This window comes from Rattus rattus, chromosome 7 (assembly GCF_011064425.1).
Source record: "Rattus rattus isolate New Zealand chromosome 7, Rrattus_CSIRO_v1, whole genome shotgun sequence".
Lineage (NCBI taxonomy): Eukaryota > Metazoa > Chordata > Mammalia > Rodentia > Muridae > Rattus > Rattus rattus.
In genome coordinates this window covers 111,932,472-111,955,560 of record NC_046160.1, presented here as the reverse complement: position 1 = coordinate 111,955,560, position 23,089 = coordinate 111,932,472, and the positions used below count along the sequence as shown (strand labels likewise).

The 23,089-nt window shown below is 40.0% G+C and overlaps 2 protein-coding genes across 7 annotated transcripts in view; one reads left to right on the top strand and one right to left on the bottom strand.

The window, feature by feature from the left end:
* The window catches only part of Eml5 (EMAP like 5), a 119,164-nt gene extending 107,316 nt beyond the window's left edge, over positions 1-11,848 (top strand). The window contains exons 35-44 of one of the 6 annotated variants that reach the window (XM_032908250.1): positions 440-648; positions 2,284-2,441; positions 4,799-4,913; positions 7,023-7,211; positions 7,359-7,531; positions 9,057-9,219; positions 9,657-9,760; positions 10,373-10,526; positions 11,139-11,239; positions 11,472-11,848. In XM_032908250.1, coding sequence (XP_032764141.1) covers positions 440-648; positions 2,284-2,441; positions 4,799-4,913; positions 7,023-7,211; positions 7,359-7,531; positions 9,057-9,219; positions 9,657-9,760; positions 10,373-10,526; positions 11,139-11,239; positions 11,472-11,508 — 1,403 coding nt within the window. In that variant the 3' untranslated portion in view covers positions 11,509-11,848. Of the gene's footprint in view, positions 1-439; positions 649-2,283; positions 2,442-4,798; positions 4,914-7,022; positions 7,212-7,358; positions 7,532-9,056; positions 9,220-9,651 lie in introns of those variants that run through there. The other 5 variants (XM_032908248.1, XM_032908252.1, XM_032908251.1 and 2 more) reach the window with 5 other exon arrangements.
* A 2,317-nt stretch (positions 11,849-14,165) lies between these two features.
* The window catches only part of Zc3h14 (zinc finger CCCH-type containing 14), a 37,256-nt gene continuing 28,332 nt past the window's right edge, over positions 14,166-23,089 (bottom strand). Inside the window, exons 11-16 of the mRNA XM_032908247.1 lie at positions 22,418-22,577; positions 21,427-21,659; positions 18,168-18,288; positions 16,792-16,928; positions 16,224-16,419; positions 14,166-15,360 (exon numbers count right to left, since the gene is read on the bottom strand). Of these exons, the coding sequence (XP_032764138.1) occupies positions 15,354-15,360; positions 16,224-16,419; positions 16,792-16,928; positions 18,168-18,288; positions 21,427-21,659; positions 22,418-22,577 (854 nt within the window). The 3' untranslated portion in view covers positions 14,166-15,353. The remainder of the gene's footprint in view (positions 15,361-16,223; positions 16,420-16,791; positions 16,929-18,167; positions 18,289-21,426; positions 21,660-22,417; positions 22,578-23,089) is intronic.

Genomic DNA, 23,089 nt, shown 5'->3' with positions numbered 1-23,089 from the left:
TGGTGAAAAGATACATATATGCCTTTTTGAGACAGGGTCTCACTGTGTAGTCCTGGATGCCTTGGAATTTACTGCATAGATACTAGCTGGCTTCAGACTCACAGAGATCCACCTGCTTCTGCCTCCAGAGAGTGCCAGGATTGAGAGTAACAACAGAATAAATTCTTTCAACACACTCTAGACAGAATACTTAATTTCTATAATGAGGAATTAATGGATCCATACAGAAAAATATATGGTCCTAATGTCATCTAAATTGTCACAGAGTAACCCATAAAATATGTGGCACTATGAAGATGTATGTACTATGATTATAGGTCATGTGATTGTTAAGTAATGTTTTGTTTTAAACTATGCAATTTGAGGAAACTGTTAAGTCCTGTTAATTAGCTTAGTTTTTATATTAACCTGGAAAATTTTGTTGTGTCTTCTGTACCAGGGGCCAAAATTGCCAGCAGAGGTGGGCACAACCAACGTATTTTTGTAGCAGAATTTCGACCAGATTCAGATACCCAGCTTGTCTCTGTGGGTATAAAGCACGTGAAGTTCTGGACCCTGGCAGGAAGGGCTCTTCTCAGCAAAAAGGGGCTTCTGAGCACCTTGGAGGATGCCCGGATGCAGACGATGCTTGCTGTTGCATTTGGTGCAGTATGTCTGTTAAAGTGCTGTGTGATGTGTGATCTTGAATTTGTCTTGCCATACATTCATAAACAGCATGAATATTGATTGGGAACTATAACCTGACAATCACTACAAGTCCCAGTCCAGGACATAAATCATCTCTTAAAAGTCGGATCCTTTTAACCATTAAGGAGTGGCAGAAAGTGAATGAGGTCATTACTGTGACACATTTGCATCCTTGGATCATTCCTGTCCTCCAAGGCTTCATTGGCTGTGTGCTTGTCACCTCTGCAAGTGACAAAGTGGAGTCTCCTAGTGCTTCCTGGTGCACCTCACGTGTGTCATCAGGAAAAGGAGGGAAATAGAAAACCACATTCAGGTGGTTTCAGGGCACATTTGGATGTAAAGTTTCCTTTGCTCTGTCATTGGAACCTCTGTTCATCTCGTGGTTGGAAGTGCTCTGGGCCACTGATTCAGGGGAGCACAGAGCTGAGAGCAGAGAGCACAGTCCCGCCCTTAGTGGAGTGTTCAAGAGCCTCTTGCTTTCTGTCATTCCGTCCACCTGTGTCTGCCGTTTATAATCCCTGTCTCTCCATTAATCCCCTGCCCTGGCTAGGCTTCGCAGACTCTTTGGTTCCACAGAAAATTAAGTAGACTTTTAAAAAATATGCAGGCATTATATATTTTAAGAAAGGAAGTTACAAAAAAAAGGAAGTTACAAGGTTAGAAAAGTTGAACACAATTTAAAAAAACTAACAATACCAAACAAACAAATGGAACTTCTTGTATATTTTTAATATAAGAGCAATCACTTGTTTCTAGAAAAAGAAAAATCCCAGGTTGGAATGATCCTGGCATCTGCTGGTGCAGATGAACTTTCTTCATTTATAAAATTACTTTGTAGCCAAGTATCCATTTTTGGTCAAAACAAACAGACAAACTTGACAGCTAATACAGGCAAAAAGCATTTTAGTGTGTGAAGCAGTAGTGTGGACAGAATGTCTCCTTACAAGATAAAGTTTGTGTTCAGTTTAAGCATTTCTCAAATCTATTACTATACATGAAAACATGAAGCTACAGACATACATGGAGTCATGTGATGCTTCTGGGCTAGGGATGGGGAAGAGAAGGGGGGAAGAGAAAGGGGGAAGAATGCTAGTGTTCCCAGCTGAAGCATGCTCATGTAGAGCGGCACTGAGTAGTTACTTTCCTACCTCTGCAGGAGTTAGTGAGGTCCTAACTCTGCTGTAGATAGATTTACTTTCTATAAAGAAAAATCCTTATCAAACTCACGTTATTTTCATCCCATTCCTAACTGCCCCTTGTTTTTTACTCCTGGTGTTTAGTGACCTTTGACTCAGTTACTGAACAGCCAAAGGCACCTATAGAAAGAACAGTGCAAGCCAGAGCTACAATATTTTAGGAGAGATGTATCCAAGGCTAATCTCACTACTAAAGGACAGACTTGAAAATGGAAAGAGCCTCCAGAGGCTAAGCCTTACTTCAGCCTCCTGCCCTGGGTCCAGTATCTCCCACCATCCTTTGCATGTGCTTTGTCAAAACAGGTGAACTAGCATTCCACCCACATAGAGGATGACATCTGTGCGACCTCTCTTTGAACTTTTGATGAGTTTGTCTCCCCCCTTCCCCACTCCTTTTCAGAATAACTTGACGTTTACAGGTACCATCAGTGGTGATGTCTGTGTGTGGAAAGATCACATATTGTGTAGAGTGGTGGCTAGAGCGCACAATGGGCCTGTGTTTGCCATGTACACCACCCTGCGAGATGGACTGATTGTGACCGGTGGCAAAGAAAGGCCGTGAGTCCTTTTTCCTATCCTCGCTGACTGTTTACACATTTGCTGTCTACCCAAGGCTTAGTTAGGTATTCGAGGCTCTTCCTTCTAGGCTGCACAGGCTAAAATACTCATGTACTTCTCCTTCATTGCTATCTATGTAGATTCTTCAGATTCTCTGAATCCTTGTCTTAATTCACTTATCTTGCATTTTATTTTGCATTTAATTTTTACATTTATTATGTGGGAAGGGATGGAGAAAGTATGTACCCCAGCCCATGAATAGAAACCAGAGGACAACCTGTGGGAATGGGTTCTCTCCTTCCACTGTGTGCATTCATTCCTGAGGTCAAACTCACATCATCAGGCTTAGAGTGCCCGTGCCCACTGTACCATCTTGCCAGCCCGCTCGCTATTGGACATTTAGACACACCTGAACTGCAGGCAGAGCTCTTCTTTGTCTGAGACAGGCATATGCAGTTGTCCCTCTGATTAAGAATGGTGTCTCAAATCCTTATGTGCTTGCATCAGTATTGTTGACAGGACATGAAGGGAAATCTTTACCATAGAGCCTAGGTTGCATCTTGATCCCCTGTTGTCTCCTAACTGTAAGACTTCTGTAGCTATATGAGAGAGGAGTGAGAGAGTGCTGGAGACAGCCTTGGGAAGACCTCAAACGTGTGAAGAGAGCCCTTCAAGTTACTCTCAAATACCTTAACCATAACCAGATACTTAAAATCGGTATGTGGGTTGAGGTGAGGGCTCAGGGAGTAAAAGTGCTTGCTCTATGTGCCTGATGACCTGAGAGCCAACCCTAGAACCAACATAAAACCTGGAAAAGCCAGACCAAGTAGCACAAGCATTTGTAATCCCAACACTCTTCCATGGGAGAAGCCCAGCCAGCTCGCTAAGATCATCTGCAAAGAAAGAGGTGGAAAGGCAAGCCTATTATGGAGGTAATAGAGGTGCACAAGTGGCCTGTGACCCCACACACACACTAAAAATTAGAGGGGGGTGGGGAGAAAGGAAGGAAGGAAGGAGGGTCTGGAGAGACAGCTCAGCAGTTATTAGCATGCACTCTTTGAGGAGGACCTGAGTTCACACCTACACTCTTACATGCACAGACCCCCACACAGAGACATGCACGCACATAATTTAAGAATCTCTCAAAAGTCAAATTAATGCTGAGTGTGGTGGTGCACCTGGGAAGCAGTGGCAGGCAGATCCCTGAGTTCCAGGCCAGCCTTTCTAAACAAGGCAGTTGCCACAGTCACATAGTGTGACTGTCTCAGATACTGCTTCTTGCTCCCAAAAGATAAAATCCATTTGCTACCAGTGTAGTCATCTGCAAACTAGAAAATGACACACAGCAAATGCAAAGTACAGTCTCTCCCTGAAGGCTGGAGCCCAGTTCATGGGAAAGTATTTTTCTTCTACAGCAAACAAAATGAAGGAATTAGTTTTCAGTTCTTTTTTTTTAAAGTATTTATTTTATTTTTTTAAGATTTATTTATTATATATAAGTACACTGTTGTTCTCTTCAGACACACCAGAAGAGGGCATCAGATCCCATTCCAGATGGTTGTGAGCCACCATGTGGTTGCTGGGATTTGAACTCAGGACCTCTGGAAGAGCAGTCAGTGTTCTTAACCACTGAGCAATCTCTCCAGCCCTTTTCAGTTCTTTTGAGAGAAAGTCCATGTCACTCTACTTTGTCCTTTATATAGTACTCCAAAAACAAGTACTTCCCACACCACCTCACCTTCACTCATTCATAGCCTTTATGACATTTCAGCAGGATAGCACAGTTACTATAGAAATGTGCTGTCCTTTGTCCCTTAGAGTAAATTCTGTGTCACAGCCTCTATCCTCTTTCTTGCTTTGCATTTTAGTTAACTTTCTAATGTTAAAAATGGTTTGGTTGGGCTGCTGTAATAGCAGGTTAAGATGTTTACCATGCATGCGTTTAGTGGGAATGAGTTTAATTCCCGGGTAAAGGTAGAAGGGGGCAACAGTCCAGAGTTGTCCTCCAACCTCCATATCACCCCATGTGCGCATATACACAATCATTAAAAAATGTTCATTTTCTTAGTGGAGAGCTATTATGAGAAGTGCACTGTAATGTATGGTGGACTAAATAAAATTATGTTTGTGTCAGAAGAAAATGAGTATATCACAAAATAAACTGAACTGAGTGTGTTGTGTGTGTATACATACATGTATTGAGTAAAATACAGTACACATCCTTAAGTTGCCTGAAAATTTAGAATTCTAGAAATTATAAGGTGTTTAAAATACTCTGACAACTAAGTGTTTATAATGAAAATCATTGTAGGGGTCCACTATAAATCCTTATTTGGGTTTTGTTTTCATATACCTAGGTCAAAGGAAGGAGGCGCGGTTAAACTGTGGGATCAGGAACTGCGGCGATGCCGGGCCTTCAGGCTTGAGACGGGACAAGTCACAGATTGTGTTCGGTCTGTGTGCAGAGGCAAAGTAAGGTGTTCCTTGAGCCAGTGCGATGCAGCAGAAAATAGAGAGCAGCTGTGACCCCTCTGCTTTGTGACTTAGTGATACATAGGGTGCTGTTATTTGCTGCTTACTGATACTGAAAACTTGTGTCTAAACACTGCTTAAACCTCTGTATTGTCTTGAATCTGCTGATTGAACTATGGTAAGATAGGGTTGAAAATCCTCACCAATGACTGCTTTATTTATTCACTTTACATCCTGATCTCCCCCACCCCTCTTCTCCTCCCAGTCCTACATAAATCCTTTCCTCCAGTATGCCTCTCATTCATTTATATTTATTTATCTACTTTATTTATTCACCTTACATCCTGATACTCTCCCCCCCTCTCCTCCCAGCCCCATGTTTAGAAACCCTTTCCCCCAATACCTCCTCCCCCTTTCCTCAGAAAAGGGAAAGCCTCCTTGGGTAGCACCCCATCCTGGGACATCCAGTTGCCACAGGCCTAAGTGCATCATCCTCTTCCACTGAGGCCCAACTAGGTAGTCCAGTTAGGAGAGGGGAATTCAGTGCAGACATCTGAGTCAGACGGCCTCTTTTATTTTAATTACTCATTTTTAATTAGAGCAGCTCTCTCCACGTATCTCCAGCAAGAGCAGATTTCCATGATTCTACTGGCTTAGCCTGAGGAATTCCTCCCTTAGAGACCTCCATTCCTGTGTGACCAGGAGCTTGATGTGCAATGCAGGGCAAGCCAGTGTGAATCAAACAGAACTGGTTGACTGAGAAGGGGACTCCCAGTCTTAGGATTGGAGTTTTTATAGTACATTGCTCAACTTAGAACCAGGTTCAAGGTTAGGCAGAACTGTTGTTTTAAGATGTGTTTGTTCTGTGTGTATGGGTGTTGTTACATACATGTGTACTGTATGCAGGCCTATAGATGTCAGAAGGTGAGTCTGATCCCCTGGAATTGTAGTTAGAGATGGTTGTGAGCTGTGAAACCAAACCTAAGTCCTCTAAGATCAGCAGGTGCCCTAAAGTGTCAAACATCTCCCTAGCCCCTTAAAGTTTCAAAATGAAAAATGTAAAGGTTTTTGAATGACCTGGTTTACTTCTCCTACATTTAAAAGTATCCCTTTGCACTGCTATTGTAAGGTGGCTTGTGAGATGCACTGTTTGTTAATGGGTGAGGGATGAATACTGATGAAGTTAAACTCAAAGATCACCCATTTTGGTCTTGCCTTTGCTTCCTAGGTGCCGGAATTAAAGATGTGCACTCAATAGTCACCTCAGCTGCTGTACACTCGAGTTTAGCTGTCTTCAGAAAAGGATTATTGTCTGTTTTTACAAAGTCTCACTAGTTGGGCACCACCTTTAGTTTGAGGACAGCCTGGTCTGAGTACCAGGACAGCCAAGGGGACACAGAGAATCCTCAACTCCCCCCCCCAATAAAAATAAATATAAAGGGACAGGGGAGGAGAGAAAGAAGTCTTTCTGATGAATTGGAGCAAGGGTTTAAGTGCATCCAATTCTTGATTTGCAGTTAGAAAAAAATCAATCAGATGCCTGAGGGCTTTCTTTCCCTTAGTTTCCCCTACTCTGCTTCTCTTTAAAGCAACGAAATCCCATATGTCTCTGTGAAGACTGTCATGCACTTGGACGGTGTCTATAAATCAGATGTAGTGTTGTCCTGTCTGTATACTGAAATCCCGGTTTAGTTTACTTTCAACCTTCTACTGTTGAGACAAGTTCTACTGTGTAGTCCACACTGGCCTGGAACTTGCAGTCATGCCTCAGCCTTCTGGGTGTTGCTATTACAGGTGGATGCCACCACACCTAGCAATTCACTAACTTAAGTAAAAATTGAATTCCAGTTCTTTCTCCCCGTGTCTCAGTGCACTTATTTTCCATTCCGGAGGTCCTAACATTATCGGAACTGTGACACTGAAGGGTGTAAGGCATCATAGAGTTGTTTCCGGCACAGACTACACTGTGTAGTAGCCTAGCGATGTTGCAGTTGTGTGGCTCTAGGAACAGAATCATTCCCATGAACTAATGATTGCTTTGCAACTAGATTAGATCAAAGCATGCAACTGTTGTATCGCATTAAATGTATTGGTCCCTTTGTATTTCAGGGCAAGATACTAGTTGGAACAAGGAATTCGGAAATAATTGAAGTTGGGGAGAAAAATGCAGCATGTAATATTTTAGTTAATGGTCATGTGGATGGACCAATCTGGGGACTAGCAACACATCCTTCCAGGGATTTTTTCCTTTCTGCTGCTGAAGATGGAACAGTGAGACTCTGGGACATTGCTGATAAAGTAGGTACAAACACTTCCTAATGAGAGGTTACAGTTTCTAAGAGGTGGAAATCCCCAACTGCTAGCATTAGCTTGATATTACTTGGACGTCTGGGGGAAATTGATTTTGATTGTAATTGTTTCCTGTGACTCTTGGTTCTTATGCAGAAGATGCTAAACAAAGTGAATTTGGGACATGCTGCTCGGACAGTATGTTACAGCCCCGAAGGGGACATGGTGGCTATTGGAATGAAAAATGGAGAATTTATTATACTACTTGTGAGTTCTCTAAAAATATGGGGAAAGAAGAGAGACAGGCGATGTGCAATCCATGATATCAGGTTAGTCAACAAATGGAATAGATTTTCTAGTTGATTTTTACAGTGACCACTGTGAATATTTAAAAACTTGCCCATACATCCAGATTACAGGGACAGGCTAATACCTCATTTTTGCAGTGGCCTCATGCCTTTGAGGCAAATGCTCTGTTTCTTGAGCTACATCCCTAGTGCCTGTTCATCAGCTGCATGCTGGTGTGGCTATATTAATTCTCCTTGCTAAATTAAAAATCACTTATAATGTCTTATGATACCAAGTATTAGACTTGTGCAGTAAACTCGCTGTGCTGAGAACTATTTTGTACTGATACAAGAGATCCAGCAGCCATTAAGAAGTTTGAAAACCAAGGTTAAAAAGGCTTCACAGATCAACCATGGCCTTCCTCCCCATAGGCCTTCCCTGAATCTGCATTCCTGGTTCATTCATTTAGCCAATACCCTCTGAATATCTATTTCCCAGAATTAAAATTAATCAAGCCTTCTTTGAAAGATTACGTTTATTGTGTGAGCATGTATATACATACAATCAACATGTAGGTATGCACATGCCACAGGGTGCCCAAGTGAAAGTCAGAGGACAACGTGCACAAGTTGGTTCTTCCTACCACATTCTGTCCCAGCACATTCTGAAGCATGTCAGGCTTCCTACCATGCCTTTATCTGCGGCATGGTCTCTGTGGCCTTTAACCCTCCCTTTCTTTATCCTTTGTTTCTTGGGGCTTAAACTGGTTTTCGTAGTAGCTACCCTTTCAAAACACTGTACAAATTGATAAGATTATTGGGTTCGGGTCTCTTAAAAATGGGTGTTTTCAGCTGTAAAACCCTTTTATACATCTTAAGGAACTTAAGCATATAAAACTTTTAACAGTGACTTTCCTTCACCCTTACATGTCTCTATATGCAACAGGACTTATGGGACATTTTTAACTCCTACTGCTTCTCATGACTGACAGGGAAGAACATTTGTATTTTAACTTTTAACAAATACTCCTCCAGCTTGAAGTCGTCATTTCACCCTGACAACCCAAGTGAGCTAATCTGGCTATTTGGATATTAAGACATCATTTTCCTGTCTTATGTAGTATATTAACTTAGGAATTCTGGAATATTTTTATAGTCTTTTTGAAGCTAGTCATGGTGGTGCACACCTTTAATCCCTGCACTTGGGAAGCAGAGACAGATGGACCTCTAATTTTGAGGTTAGCATAGTCTATGGAACACACTGCAGGACAGCCAGGAAGTATTACTCAGAGAAACTCAAAATAACAAAAAGATATCAAAACAGAGAAAGTTATTTTAAACTTAGAGTTGGAAGAAACATTTAATACATAGTCAGAATGTAAAAACCTTTACTAAATGTTAATGGGCAAATAAAAATCTGCATGCTTGATCAGTTACCTTCTAGGTAACTTAAAGTTCTATCAAACATTAATTGATTTTTAGTTGCTAGGGTTAAGTCTCCGATCTTAAAAACAAGCATATAACTTCATGGGCTCTAACACCTTCTTTTTACATTTTATGTGTTCAGATTTAGTCCAGATTCCCGGTATTTGGCAGTGGGTTCCAGTGAGAACTCAGTGGACTTTTATGACCTGACATTGGGTCCCACCCTTAACAGAATCAGCTACTGCAAAGACATTCCAAGCTTTGTCATTCAGATGGACTTCTCTGCAGATAGCAGACATCTCCAGGTAGGACATCAGTACTGCATCCAGTGTTGCATCCAGTGTGTACACTTAGTGAATACACTGAATGCCCCAAGCAATATAGCACTCAACTCATAGATGTTTTCTGTATTCTGTATCTCATTCTTTGTGAAGATAAACTTTAATATATATATATTTATATATATATACATATTATAGGTTATGTATATAGTTATCATACCCATTAGAAAAGATTTTGTGCAAGTGATACCAATCTCATCATTCAGGAGTAGCCCCAGATACTAGCCTTTTTTGCTGTTAGACCTTGGTATCTGCTCATTCTATATGTGCCATGCTCACCTGCATCTCCTTTCCTATTGTTTTACTATGGTTTTGCATTCTCATGATAACACACAAAACTGTGTCTGCTGGTAGTAATTTGCCTTTGTCTAATAAATGCTTCCTCTCGTTTTTGAGGACAGGTTTCTAGTGGCTGCTATAAACGGCATGTCTATGAAGTGCCTTCAGGAAAACACCTTGTGGATCATGCTGCCATTGACAGGATCACGTGGGCTACCTGGACTAGGTAAACAACTTTTGAGGTTTGTTAGAAAGTTGGAAAATGTTGGCTAGGGAGGAAGCTCAGTAGCAGAGTGCTTTTCTATCACCAACATGTTTGAGCAGAAAGCAGGAAAACACAGCCTTAGGCATTGTGGCTCAAATTTTGTTGTCCTAGCATGTGGGAGGCAGAGAGAGTTGTTTCAGGTTCTAGGCAGGCTTGATTTACATAATGAAACGGAGGCTACTCAGGGATATATGGCAAGACCAGCTCAAAAACAAAAACAAACAAACAAAAACAAACCCAAAAACCAAACGTAGGTTAGCCTTATTTTTGAACTCTACAAGGGGACACATGAGTTTGTCATCCTATCTCAAAATCTTAGAGAACAATGGCATGCGGATTCTGGGACCCCTTCTGACTCAACAGTGTCCCTATACTCTTATCAGTCAGTTTCCACGGCTCAACAAGTTCTTGAAAAGAACGTGTAATGACCTTGAAGACTTCATGGCATTTTTTCTAAACTGCCAACACTGATGTACACCTTTAACCCAGCACTGGGAAGGCAGAGCAATAGAGTTTGTTTAGTGATTAAACTGTTTATGCTATCTATAGTGCATTTGTTTTCCCTCTATCTAGTATTCTAGGCGATGAAGTTATGGGAATCTGGTCCAGACATGCTGAGAAGGCAGATGTTACCTGTGCCTGTGTGTCTCACTCAGGAATCAGCCTTGTGACAGGAGATGACTTTGGCATGGTTAAATTATATGACTTTCCATGCCCAGAAAAATTTGTAAGTCTTTTTAGCATTTTGTATTACTTTAGTTGAATTTTAAATGAGTCACTCTTTTTTAACCACGTATTTTATAACATTGCGGTTCTAACATGAAAATACTGCAATTTTTATTTCTAAGGGTTTCTTCAAACTTCCTTAACACCCAAAGTAAAATCTACTAGAAACAGATCTTTCAGGTTTGGCATGGTGGTACTCACCTTTGATCCCAGCACAGGAGAGGCGAAGCAGAGGGGCAAGGCAGGCAGGTGGATTTCTAAATTCAAGGATAGCCTAATAGTTAAGACCCTGTCTCAAAAAAACCAAAAATCCAAACCAAACCAAACCAAAACAAAACAAAAAAAGCAAACAAAAAACCCAAACCTTCCCCATAGTCTTTGGAAACTCATAGGAAAGTTCTAATGAACTTTTATGAATCAAATCTATAATCAATTACAGATTCCAACACCCACTCCCCACCCCACATTCTTCACAGAAAAGAAGATGACTGTCCGTGTTGTATGCAGACCTGTAAACTTTACAATAATCCCCACTCTGGTGATGAATCACAGTTTGTTATTGGAGTTTTTGTATAGGTAACTGCTAAGGGAGCTTTGTCTGTTTCCACTTTAGGCAAAACACAAGAGGTTCTTGGGTCATTCCCCTCATGTGACAAATATTCGATTTACCAGTGGTGATCGACATGTTGTCAGTGCTGGAGGCGATGACTGCAGGTCAGTACTTTGTCAGCCCAGGAAGAGCATGAGGACCTGGTACTAGTAAAGACTTAATAACTCTATATAGATGTGGCAATGAACACAGCTAGCATTTATCAGAAGATAACTAGTAACTTCAAAGCCATTAACCTCATACAAGACCAAAAGGAGTTATTATAGATGTAGTTGGCAAAATCTTCTAAAAATCTAGAATGTGATGAAACTCCTTGTCACTTTTTTCTGATTGCAGCTTGTTTGTCTGGAAATGTGTACACACGCCTCATTGAAAGTTATGATGCTGAGAAGACTATAAACAAATCTCACCTCAAGAGAGCAGTTCCACGTCGGAAAAACCAAAACCAAACTGTGTGGTCAAGTGGTGCTAACTGAAGACTGTGACAGGGAGGGATGTGCAGAATCATCCACACAACAGCAGACAGTTCAAAATGCTTGCTGTGCGTACCAACCCATAGTCCACACACTGCCAGATAATTACACTGCAAGGATGACTGAGCATTTGGTAAAGCCAACCTCCTCCTCTTATTGAGGGGTGTGGAATGGCAGACTTGCCCAGGAGATTTTTAGGGTACAGCAGTCTTTAAACAAACAAACAAACATAAAACCAACTTAATCTCACCTCTAATATTTCTTATTAAGGTTTGTTCAATGAAATATTTCATCCTTGTACAAGGAAAGAAATACCCAACCATCGCCCTAATCTGTTTCCAAAATACAAAGATTTTTCTTAAGGGAACCTACATAAGCTTTCCTGGTAAATGTTTCCCATTCATTAATAAAGTACCCTCTGCAAAGGACACTTCTTATAGCCTGAATTAAGGAATAGATCCAAAGTCAGCAGTACATGAACACTATATTTTCACTTTGAGCTGTCAATTTTTGTGTTTAGAAGCCATCTCTATAAAATTATGAATCACAATTATGGCCTCATTAATAAGAAAATGATACCATGAACTTCATTTCCAAATGTACAGCTTTCTTAAGGTTCTGTGATAGTGAGGACACTTAACTGAAAGATAATACTGCATATTTAAAGATATGATCTAACTAACAAACATTTGTTTATTGTGTAAACAAAAGCATTAAATTCATATACTAATAATACTGGGCATAAAATTTTATAGTTTTATATTGAGAAAAATTAATTAGATGTATGCCACCCTATAAGGCTATTTTCCAAAATGACTGACTCCAGGTTCATCTGAAGAACTCAGTCAGAGTCCTTCCACTTTAATGCTGCCAAAGACTGGGACTTCCTGTTTAAGATTTTGCTGTTTAGGCTGGCTAAGTTTCCTCAAGATGAAAAATCCAGTAGACTGCTGCATAAAGATTTATTTTTCTACATGTGAAGACACTGAGGCTGCTCTACTGTTTCCACTTTTATTTTAATGCGAGTTACTGTTGTAGCATAGATTCCCACCCCCTCAGGCTTCTGGAACCCTGTTTGGTTTGTTATGTTTTCTATGGCTAAAAATATTGTGACTATTAAAACAAGAAATGAACATAACGCATCAAAGAAGTTTTGTCTAAGCAGTGCTTGGAGCATGGTTGGTTTTAAAGCTGAAGGCTGATGAAGAAATTGCAAGAAACGTAAAGCTTACGATAATTTTTCCAATGCTCACATTGAATGGTCTGTCTAAATTAGGCCAAGTTTTAGAACGCACTGGTATTATATAAAATGGCAGTCAATAAATTAAAGAATTCCTATAAAAGAATACTTCAAATTTAAGCATCGTATATAGTTCTAGGGTTTTCCCTCTGGACAGTTTGTCAGCTTTTAGTTACAGAATATTTTTAATTCTGTAGAAGTCTGTAATGTTAAACAAGTAAACCATAAAGTAAAAATATCTTCCACTATTTCTGTCTTTCAAAGTGGCCAGCCTGGTAAGTCAGGTCTTTGTCACTGCAATGGTCAGTTCTGTGACTAAAGACCAGGGGGTCAGGCTAACTTTTAAGTAGTCATCATCTGGCCACCTGTGGATTAGCCACCAACTGTGGAAAAGTTACCGAGTCAGAGAACCTGCCCTCTAGTTTTTAAACCCAGAAAATTATGGTGCGTGCCAGCAGTACGTGAATTTCTAGCCCAAGACTGCCACCAGCTATTGTGGTCCACTTATTTCCTATGTAATTGCATGCCACAGCACACAGTCCACTCCAGTGCTCTGCATCACCATCCTTCATGCCTATGTCTCTCTGGAAGACTCCTTATAGTGTTTCATTTAAAACAAGTAGTAACTGCTTTAGGGTTAGAGTAAGCTTGTCTATAACTCGTATAATTAAACAAACCATTTAAATGTAGGGTTAGGGCACATACAGCTCAGTGCTTACCTAGCATTCATAAAGCCCTGGAGTCAACCTCTAGCACTACATATAAATGGGGCATGTCTACAATCCCAGGTGCAAGCACAGACTCAAATCCAAAATCATTCATGGCTCCATAGTGAATTTGAGGCTAACCTGCAGTACACGAGACCCTACCTTCAAAAACAAACCTTTTAAAATGTGTTTCCAGTCACTGTTCAGTAACAGAAAACAATTAGGTTGTCACGTTATTTCCTTATAAAAAGCTAAACCATCTAAGCTCTTATTCCCCGTTTCTGGTCCTTTACTGGAAACATCTACACATTTTTTTCGAAAGTGGTAATTAAAAGCCTAGTTCCAGAAATTCACACAATTTCAAACAAAATTCTTCAGCTGAGAAGCAAAGCTGCAATGAACACCTTACATTCAATGCACTCACAGAATGAAGATTCACCATTCCACTTGAATCCATGCAGTAAGCAGCTTTAGACCCTTCTTTCTCTGCTGTTTCTGATCTTGACCCTCTGGGGTGAGCATGGTCAAGGCCAGCTTATCAAGTGGTTGAATAACTAGCTAATACTTTTATCTTCCAATGGAAAGGCAATGACCACAGTAGAAGGCTGGCTTCACATTGTTAAACACAGACTTTTATAGATGTGACTTTATTGTATCTTAACAGTTAAATTTGGTCCTCAAAATGTTTGAACTTTTATTATCCCCTTTGCTAACCACCTTTTACACTTTAATTTTTAAAACAAGTTTTTGAAATCAGTTGTCTGTTATTTAATTCTAAAACATGACACATCTTGCCTTAACAGTTTCAAAACCACACATAAAACTCCATAATACAGTAGGCCAACGTTCATCCTATTGTGAAGTTTACCCTTACTATCTCTGCAATTATATAGTTCTGTCATTTAAAATATACCACTTAAATCTCAACTTCTACATTTCAAGAATGATCTTTAGTAGTAACATAAGTATATTTTCTGTGGATTTATTTCTGACAATATTTTTCAGAATATGGGAACATATATGTATATTTTTATTCTTGTGCGTTCAAAGTCTGTTTTCTGATACTTCCTGTACATATGCCTGTAAAAATTTTTGTATAATTTTGTGATAATGTAGTCCCTCCAAAACTATTTAAAAATTATAAGCTAATAGTAAATGGGAGCATTTCAAAGAATTGTTCATCCATTTTTGCATTGTCATTCCAACTATGTTTACCCTATATGACCATGTCACTACTTACTTTCAGAAAGGCACGGGACCTCAGTCCACTCTACCAAAGTAGCACTCAAAATTAAAAGTCTGTATTATGCTTCTCGGAGCAAATTCATTCAGACATTAAAAAGAAAATTTAAACTAGTTGTTCCAAAGCTGCCTCAGTTTCAAAGTCTGGCCACTGTTTCCACGCTGGGTTACAGACACTGCATTATCTTTGGGGAAAGTAAAAAGTGCTTCAGCTCTGAGGACACTGGCCCTCCCACAGCACCACAGCCCTAAGCTGCAGCACCATTACCAAAAATGATGTTCAACAGCAATGTACAAACATGCCGCAGTGTTTAATAGAATTGGCTTTTCTTTAAACTGTCTTTTTCATAGTCAAAACGAACAAACAAAAAAGGTTGAAACCACTTAATAAACTTACAAATTTGAAAAATTAGACACTTCAGTTGGGCAGTAAAATTCATATTATGAAAGCAATATATTCTAAATTTCAAAGACGTGACAAGTTCTGTAGAACATCTCTCATCAGAAGATGGAAGCTTTCAAACTGCATGATCTTCTGCCAGGTAGGACTAGGGCATCATTCACTGAATAAAACCAAAATTTTTTAAATTAACTGCTTTGCATATAAATACTATACATTAGTTAAGAAGTTTTGTCTTTAAATAATTCAATTATGTAAAGCAGGTAGTAAATTATGCAATTTAACTTCTAGGCCACAGTAAAATATTCCGACAACTTCAGTCTAAGAAAACTTGACTGGGGATTCCTTTTATTTTTTTATGTATGTGTAAGCAAACATGTGGAACCCAGAGGTCAACCTCAAATGCCAGACTACCTAGCACCCTTTTAAATTCAGGGACTCTCATTGGCCAGGAACTCAACAAGAGGGTTGGACTGGCTGGCCAGCAGACCCCAAGGATCTGCCTTGCCAGCTCTGGCAACATACTAAGAATACATATTAAGATGCACCACATTTTTACATGGGTTCTGGGGTTCAAATTTCAGATCCTCAAGCTTGTGAGGCAAGCACTTTAGAGACCAAGCAGTCTCCCCGTCCCTGACTTGAGACTAATTGGTGTGTACAGTACACACAGACAATCCAGCTGGCCTTGGTGTTACATTTGTACTGTTTATTCTCACAAGTTTTAGTCAGGCTGAAGGCTGGAGCTAGAGGCTGCCCAGTATGCATTAGGCTCTGGCTTCAATAATTAGTGCCACAAAATCAGAACCCACCTGGAGATTTTGTGGTGGAAAAAGTCATCACTGGATAAATTTGGTTTGTGCAGTAAATCATTTTTGCTAAGGGATTTTTAAAATTAATTTTAAAGGAACAGGGGAAGAAATAAAATTCAATTTCCCTCAGATTTGTGCGCTTATCACCTAAACAGTGTAGACAGTAGGATGTAATTCTAACATTAGAGTTTTAAAAACTAACCTGAATGCTCACCTGGTTTGAGGTCGAATCCATTTCAAGGCATGTCTTGGTGGCACAGTAATAGTGGGGTGATAAAACGTACAATCTGGTCTTGTACACTGGGTATTAAACCTACAGTGTTTGGGGTGGTAGAAGGGACACTCCATTTTCTTACAGGCAGGGAAGTAACGGCAGAGCTGGCCATTAGAAGATGGCGCTGGTGACGACACTGCGGACAAGAATCGGAATGAACAATGCTCAATCTATTTGGCAACATCATTTTTTAATGCAGTCTACTGGCATTTGTAAAGAGGTCAGGACCATTTAATTCAGAACAAGTTTTATCAGTGAAGATAAAATATAGCAGAGTAGGGGTTGGGGATTTAGCTCAGTGGTAGAGCGCTTGCCTAGGAAGCGCAAGGCCCTGGGTTCAGTCCCCAGCTCCGAAAAAAAGAATCAAAAAAAAAAAAGCAGAGTTCTATAAGGCAGATTTGTTCTTTAAATGCTAAAATCATTTCTAAAACTAATGTTGTTTCATAGAGTCAGAAAATGTCATGTTCTAGTTTTTGACCCAGTTACAAGAGTGCACAAAGTTACTAACCTGGTTTTGGAGTCAGTACTGGACCTCTTCTACTCATGTGAGTGAAGGGACAATCTGCTTTAGTACACTTTGCGTCATATTTACAATTTGGATGCACAAACAAACATTTCTCAGCAAATTTACAGTTGGGAAAGGCTCTACAAAACAAAGACAGTCATTTAGATTTAGCATCTCAATGATTAGTAGGGTTTTGTTTTTGTTTTTTGTTTTGCTTTTGTTTTATGTTTTTTCTTTTGAGAGGGATGTCACAAACAACATGCATGGTTGGAAAGATAGCTCAGGTTTTACAAGCACTTGCTGTTCTTCTAGAGGACCTGAGTTCAGTACACGGTGTGGCTACTATTAACTGCCTGCATCTCCAGCTTCAGGGGATTCAATGCCCTCTACTGGCCTCTGTAGGCACCTACACACATGTGCATCTAGTCTGCCTGTCTCTCATACACACACAGTAGTAGTAAAGGACTAGGATCATAGTTTCATGGAGTACTTCCCTGATACATATGAAACTCGGGCTTCAGTCCTCAGTGGTGGGGATGAGGGCAGGGGCATTTGTTACATGAAGCTAAATACCAAAAGAGAACACAAGTGTATTTCAGATCTGAAGGAAGTCTAACATGTTGCAACTCAAGACATTATAAATTAGATTGAATCATTCTAGTTTAACAGAATGTCAAAACTGATGATAATCCTAGATTTCACTTCTCTTCCTTTTATAATTCTGTGTGTGTGCACTGATGCTTTGCTTGCATGTATGTCTGCGTGAGGATGTCCGAGTCCCTGGAACTGGAGTCAGTTGTGGGAACTGCAATGCGGGTACTGGGAATTGTACCTGGGTGCCCTGGAAAAGCAGACAGTGCTCAACCACTGACTCATAGCTCCAAATGTCCAAATTTTAAATTTTAAAACAATAAGCATATTTCATGATCAAGGCACTATACTGTAAGATTCATACTTACAGTTTTTACATATTTAATTATGCTACTACATGTACTAAGTGAAAACATGGATATAGTCCAGTCATAGAACCAACAAAACAAGACACCCAAAAATGATCTCACAAAATTCACTACATTAAATCAAACAGTTGGTAAGGAAAACTAACCCATATCTAGAATATTTTTCCATTACTCACATAACTCAATTTATTTCCAATCTAAATAAAATAGATATCTATGAACAAACATATACTAACTGTATAGTTACAACATATGATGTGCCAAGGGACCCAGATATTTCAGGATCACAGAGCTCCAGGCACGGTTATGGTAGGTATCAACTATCGTGTTTACTGAAAAAAACCTCTCTACAGTGGTGAAAGGAAAGGTTGTCGGATGTAGAGACTGCTGTGGAAATAACCACTGGATATTGTTACTCACTTGCAAGGTGAAATGGGGTGATGGTACACACACTCATCCCCATTTTTACAAGCAGGCCAGTACTTGCAGCGCTCCAAAAGTTTTTCTGGTTTCTGTGCCACACTCAGGTCAGTCATCTCGGCTTCAAAAAGGAATTAAGACCGTTTTGTTCATTAAGATTTCAGTACAAGGTCTATTCAATAAATCTGCCCCAAACCAGAGTCTCAAAATTTTATATTCTTTAATGTTTGTAGCCCTGCAAAATAACACCAAATAATAAATATATGGCCAATCCTAGTAATGGAACCTAAAGGATAGCAGAAAGAAGACCAGAGTTGTCATAAAGCCCCAAGTAAATTTCAGTCTCACTTCAGAACTGAAATACAAAAGTGAAAGATGCCAAATTTAAAAATGAAGCTGAAAACACAGCTGATAAAGAATGTGAGTAATTTTCATGTTCCAGCCAAAAGACAAGTGTCCAAATAAGAAAGGATTCCTAATCGTTAAAGTATAGTAAAGGTCTGGGCACTAAACTCACCTTGACATCTAAGGGGAAAACAGATTTATATCAGATGGGCCAGCAAATGACACTGCCTATGGGCTTGGGAATGGGGGTAGAATAATGCAGAAGGTTTTGTAGCAACAAGACTGAAGTCTGGTTGAGTGAAAGACGCTGCGTGACAGAAGTAGACAAGACTGGGACTATGACCTGGAAATAAGCCTCACCCATGGAGTTCACTGTCTGCACTCAGTATGTCCAATCACAATGCCAAGTACTGTTACACAGGAGAATGGGGACCTCCAACCTTTCCTATGACATCTACATGAAACTAATCTATGCCAAATAAAGTTATACGTGAAGGCCATAATCCACTGCCTTTTGATCTGAGACAGATTGGTAGGTTTCACTGTTTATGAAGCCAACTTTCACTTGGCTATACACAGCAAGGTGTCCAAGCTCTGGTAAGTCAGATCTGGCTTTGCATATTAATAGCTCATCTAGACATCTTGGGCAAAAATCTAACATCCCTGAAACTCACCTTGTTCAGAATCAGATTATATAAAGAAGGCAATGTTTGTGCTCTAGTGACCCAATGTCTGCCCTCCATACAGGAGAGCTGGCACAAAGAGCATCATGGGGGGCACACAGGAACCTCAGTAATGGCCATGGTATGTATGCCTGATACAAATTCCTATGCTACTTTAAAAAGAGCAGGACTGGCAGTCAGTCCAGCAGTGAATGCTTACTCTGAATCCAAAAGGCTTGATCTCCTATGCAACAAAATAAGAAAAATAAAAAGTAACTTATTTTAGATGTAGAATATAAAAGTTCCTTGAAAATTTCTAAAGAAAACCCAACAGTATTGGGAGGGGAACCTTGCACGCTCACTCTTAGCTGATCTTTGTCCCATCACTACAGAGGAAACTGCCCCACTGCTGCATATACAAGACTGACATACACATCATTACCTAGAACAAAAAAGGACTGGATTCCAAACAGCAATGCAGCCAGAAAAATGAAGTGGCTGCTCAAAACAATATTATTATTAATAATGAAAAATATGTTAAAAGGCAACTTTCTCTTAGTGAAAAACACGTGAAACAATATATAGTCATGGCTCCTGTTTTCCTACGCTGACATTTTACTTCATATATGATAAAACTCTTCAAATATGAATTTCCAGAGGCAAATTCAATTTGTATTGAAAGCTGTAAGGTGCTGCCATATGATGTTCAGTGGAGGTGTGGTAACGTAGATCCACAAACACCACCACCAAATAACCGAACCAAAGACGAGAAACTTCAACTCCCTGCTTGCACTAGGCTTAGACACCTTCCAGGATGTGTACAGCAGCATGTTCTCACTGCTACAGAGTTCAGCCCCACTCCTAACTGAAGAGTTCACAGTGGCAAAAGAAGTGCTCTACTTGTCCCAGCCGTCTCCACAGCGGCCACATTACTCACAAAATAGGCATAACCATGACTGGCATGTTACCCAGTCATTGCTTCTTCCCATATACCAACAAGGCCTAGCATGGAAACTCACCTTTAAATGGAAATGGGTCTTACCAGAGCTGAGTGTTAAGCTATCAGACTGACTACTGAGAGCAGTGACACCAAGCTTTCCTAATTTTAGACAAAGCATGCCGAGTTAGGAAATGTGTACGCCTATTGCAGTTTTTACCTTAAAACTTTTGCTTTACCTAAGGTCACAACTGCAACTCCTTCCACAACCAAGACTATATATCCCCATGGTAGACTCAAAGCAGGAAGAGCCTTTCACAAGTGTTTCTTGCTCATGGACTCATCCGTTCTAGTTTACTATATTTTTAGTGGATAAAGAAAAATTTATCAATGTATTTTTTAAGTCTCTGCAAAGAAAATGATTACTTAGGAAACATTTGAAAATTTACTTTTTTTTCCTTGAGTCTGTTCATTATTAAAAGTTGGTAATTAACTCTCTTGCTTAGGAGAGAGTTAATTACCATCTAAATTGGAAGTGAAAAGTATTGGTGGAGCTGGAGAGATGGCTCAATGGCTGTGAGTACTGGCTGCTCTGGCAGAGGACCCAGGTTCGGTTCCCAGCACCCATGTGGTAGCTCAGAGCTTCATGTAACTGTATTTGCAGGGGATCTGACACAGCAGCAGGCACGCGTGCACTGCTGCACATTCACACATGCAGGCAAAATGCTCACATAAATATAAATAAAAAAATGAAAATAAAGGACCAGTGGTCACACCAGCACTGGTGTCTGTGAGGTGAGGAGCAGTGGAAACACAACTGGCTCCTAAGGCAGGCACTATGTGAACTGAGTTAGTTCCTCTGAGCACTTCTCAGCATGAAATGCCACATGAGGTCTTTCTGATACTTCCAAAGTGTCCTGCCAGACTAGGTAAGAAATCCCTTCCAAGGAGATCCTACTACGGTATGAGAAACACCAAAATCAAAACCCATCTTTCTCTCAAGTTAACTATGAGAGGCTGTCGCTGGTAAATGCATGAAGAATGATAGTTCATCCTTCGGCAACACAATAAAAAAGGTATTTTGGATCACACTAACTGGACTTCATTTTAGCACTAGCATCACAGAATACCCTGTGAAACAAGCACAGAGAGAGTATGAAATTGAACTGGTGGCTTTGTATGAAAGAAGAAAACAGGCTACTAGACAGAAATATAGGTGAGGCCTCAAACCAATATTCACTCAAGATATCACAGGCCAAGACTCTGTTCTCAAGGACAGTGGACTGAGAAGGCAGAGTCTGAGCTCTCAACACACCGTTGGAAAAGCTACCATCTGGGTCCTCAAGCTGCCTGCTCAGCAAATGCAACTGCTGTGGGTGGAGGAGGCCTCTGAGTCCCTTGTTTGAGGCTGAAGTTTGGTTTACGGGTTTCATTCCTTCAAAGCACATCTCCTCCTCTTGATCTGACATGTATCCTGGGGGGCTGGGGACACCATCCAGCGTCACTATAAACTTGGGACTTGCAGGTTTATCTGGTTGTACAAGATCTCTGCCAGACAGATAAAAAATACCATAGAATTAGGGAAACACACACAAGATGCTGAACCTCCTAAAGTCCTCCTCAGCAGAACTGTTCCTCCTTTGCTTTGCACTGGGCTCACTAAGAGGCTTAGAATGACGTCCTGCTACAGCATGCATAGACTCCTAGTACACAACGGCCATGGCCAGCAATTGCAGCAGCATCACAGTGACCTTCTAGCCTTGACTTACTGATAATGACAATATCCTCTCAACTTAGACTCTCCATTGTCCATTCGATCCTTATAAGATCAACATGGAAATAAACCAAAACAAACCAAAACAAACCACAGAACAATTAGAATGAGTGCTCAGAGCATCCTGGCCAGCACCTTTATTTTTACATAATTTTATCATCTGTACACGTTTCTTTGCTGAACACTCTGTTTTCTTAGGAAGGAACCACACAAGCCTTAGCTCTTAACACCTTGCAGAAGGATTTCCTGATTTGGGTTACCCAGCTTTTAAAGTTCAATTCTTTGGGTGTACATTTAAAACACAACAGAACACTACACCCCTTTTATCGATGTAATTAAATTATACTCAGCTTATATTTCTATTTAATGCATTTCTGAATAAAAAAGATGAACTCGAATTTCTGAGAGCTGAATTTGGCTAACTATTGATGGCCTAGCAGTGAGAGAGCTAGGGACAGGGAAGCTGGGAGCTAAGAGCTGACCTGCACTATAGTCACACACAGTAGCTACACAAGAAAAAGAAACCATCTACCGTGTCTGCATAAGGTGTCCTGAAAGGACCCGAAGGGCATCTGCAGTCTTCATCCCCGAATCCTGGTTTGGTGTCACTACTATTTCCTCAGACAGCTTTGGCTTCTTCAGAATAAATGATCTTGTGTCTGCATGGACCATGGATTCCATGTCATAGTAATCTGAGCCAAAAAAATTGGCCATAAATGTTTACTTCTGAATATACCTTTTATTCTCAAAATCATACAAGTGAGAAGAATGTCAATCCTTTATATAATTATAACTACTTTTAAAGAAAATCATTACTAATTCTACTCAGGGATAGTAATTCTATTTGTAATTCTATTCCAAACACCTCTTCAGAGATGTCCTTTCCTCAAGTGGTACATTACAAATGCCTTCCTTTGCCTACAGCAGAGAAGGGTTTTCCTATATCACATCTGTTGGAATATTAAAACACAGTGAAAGGACAACAATTACTTTTTTTTTTTTCAAAATCAGAAAGAATTTAAGAATCTTAATGTTTGCTAAAATTATGATTCAAAAACTGTTGAATTACTTTTCTGAAATGAGTTCTGTTCATTTTTCACAGTAATATTTATAGGAAACACTGCCTATTAAGAATTCAGTCAGCATGATTTCTAACCAGGTATACACAGAAAACTATTTTGAAAGGGAATTTTAAGACGAATGT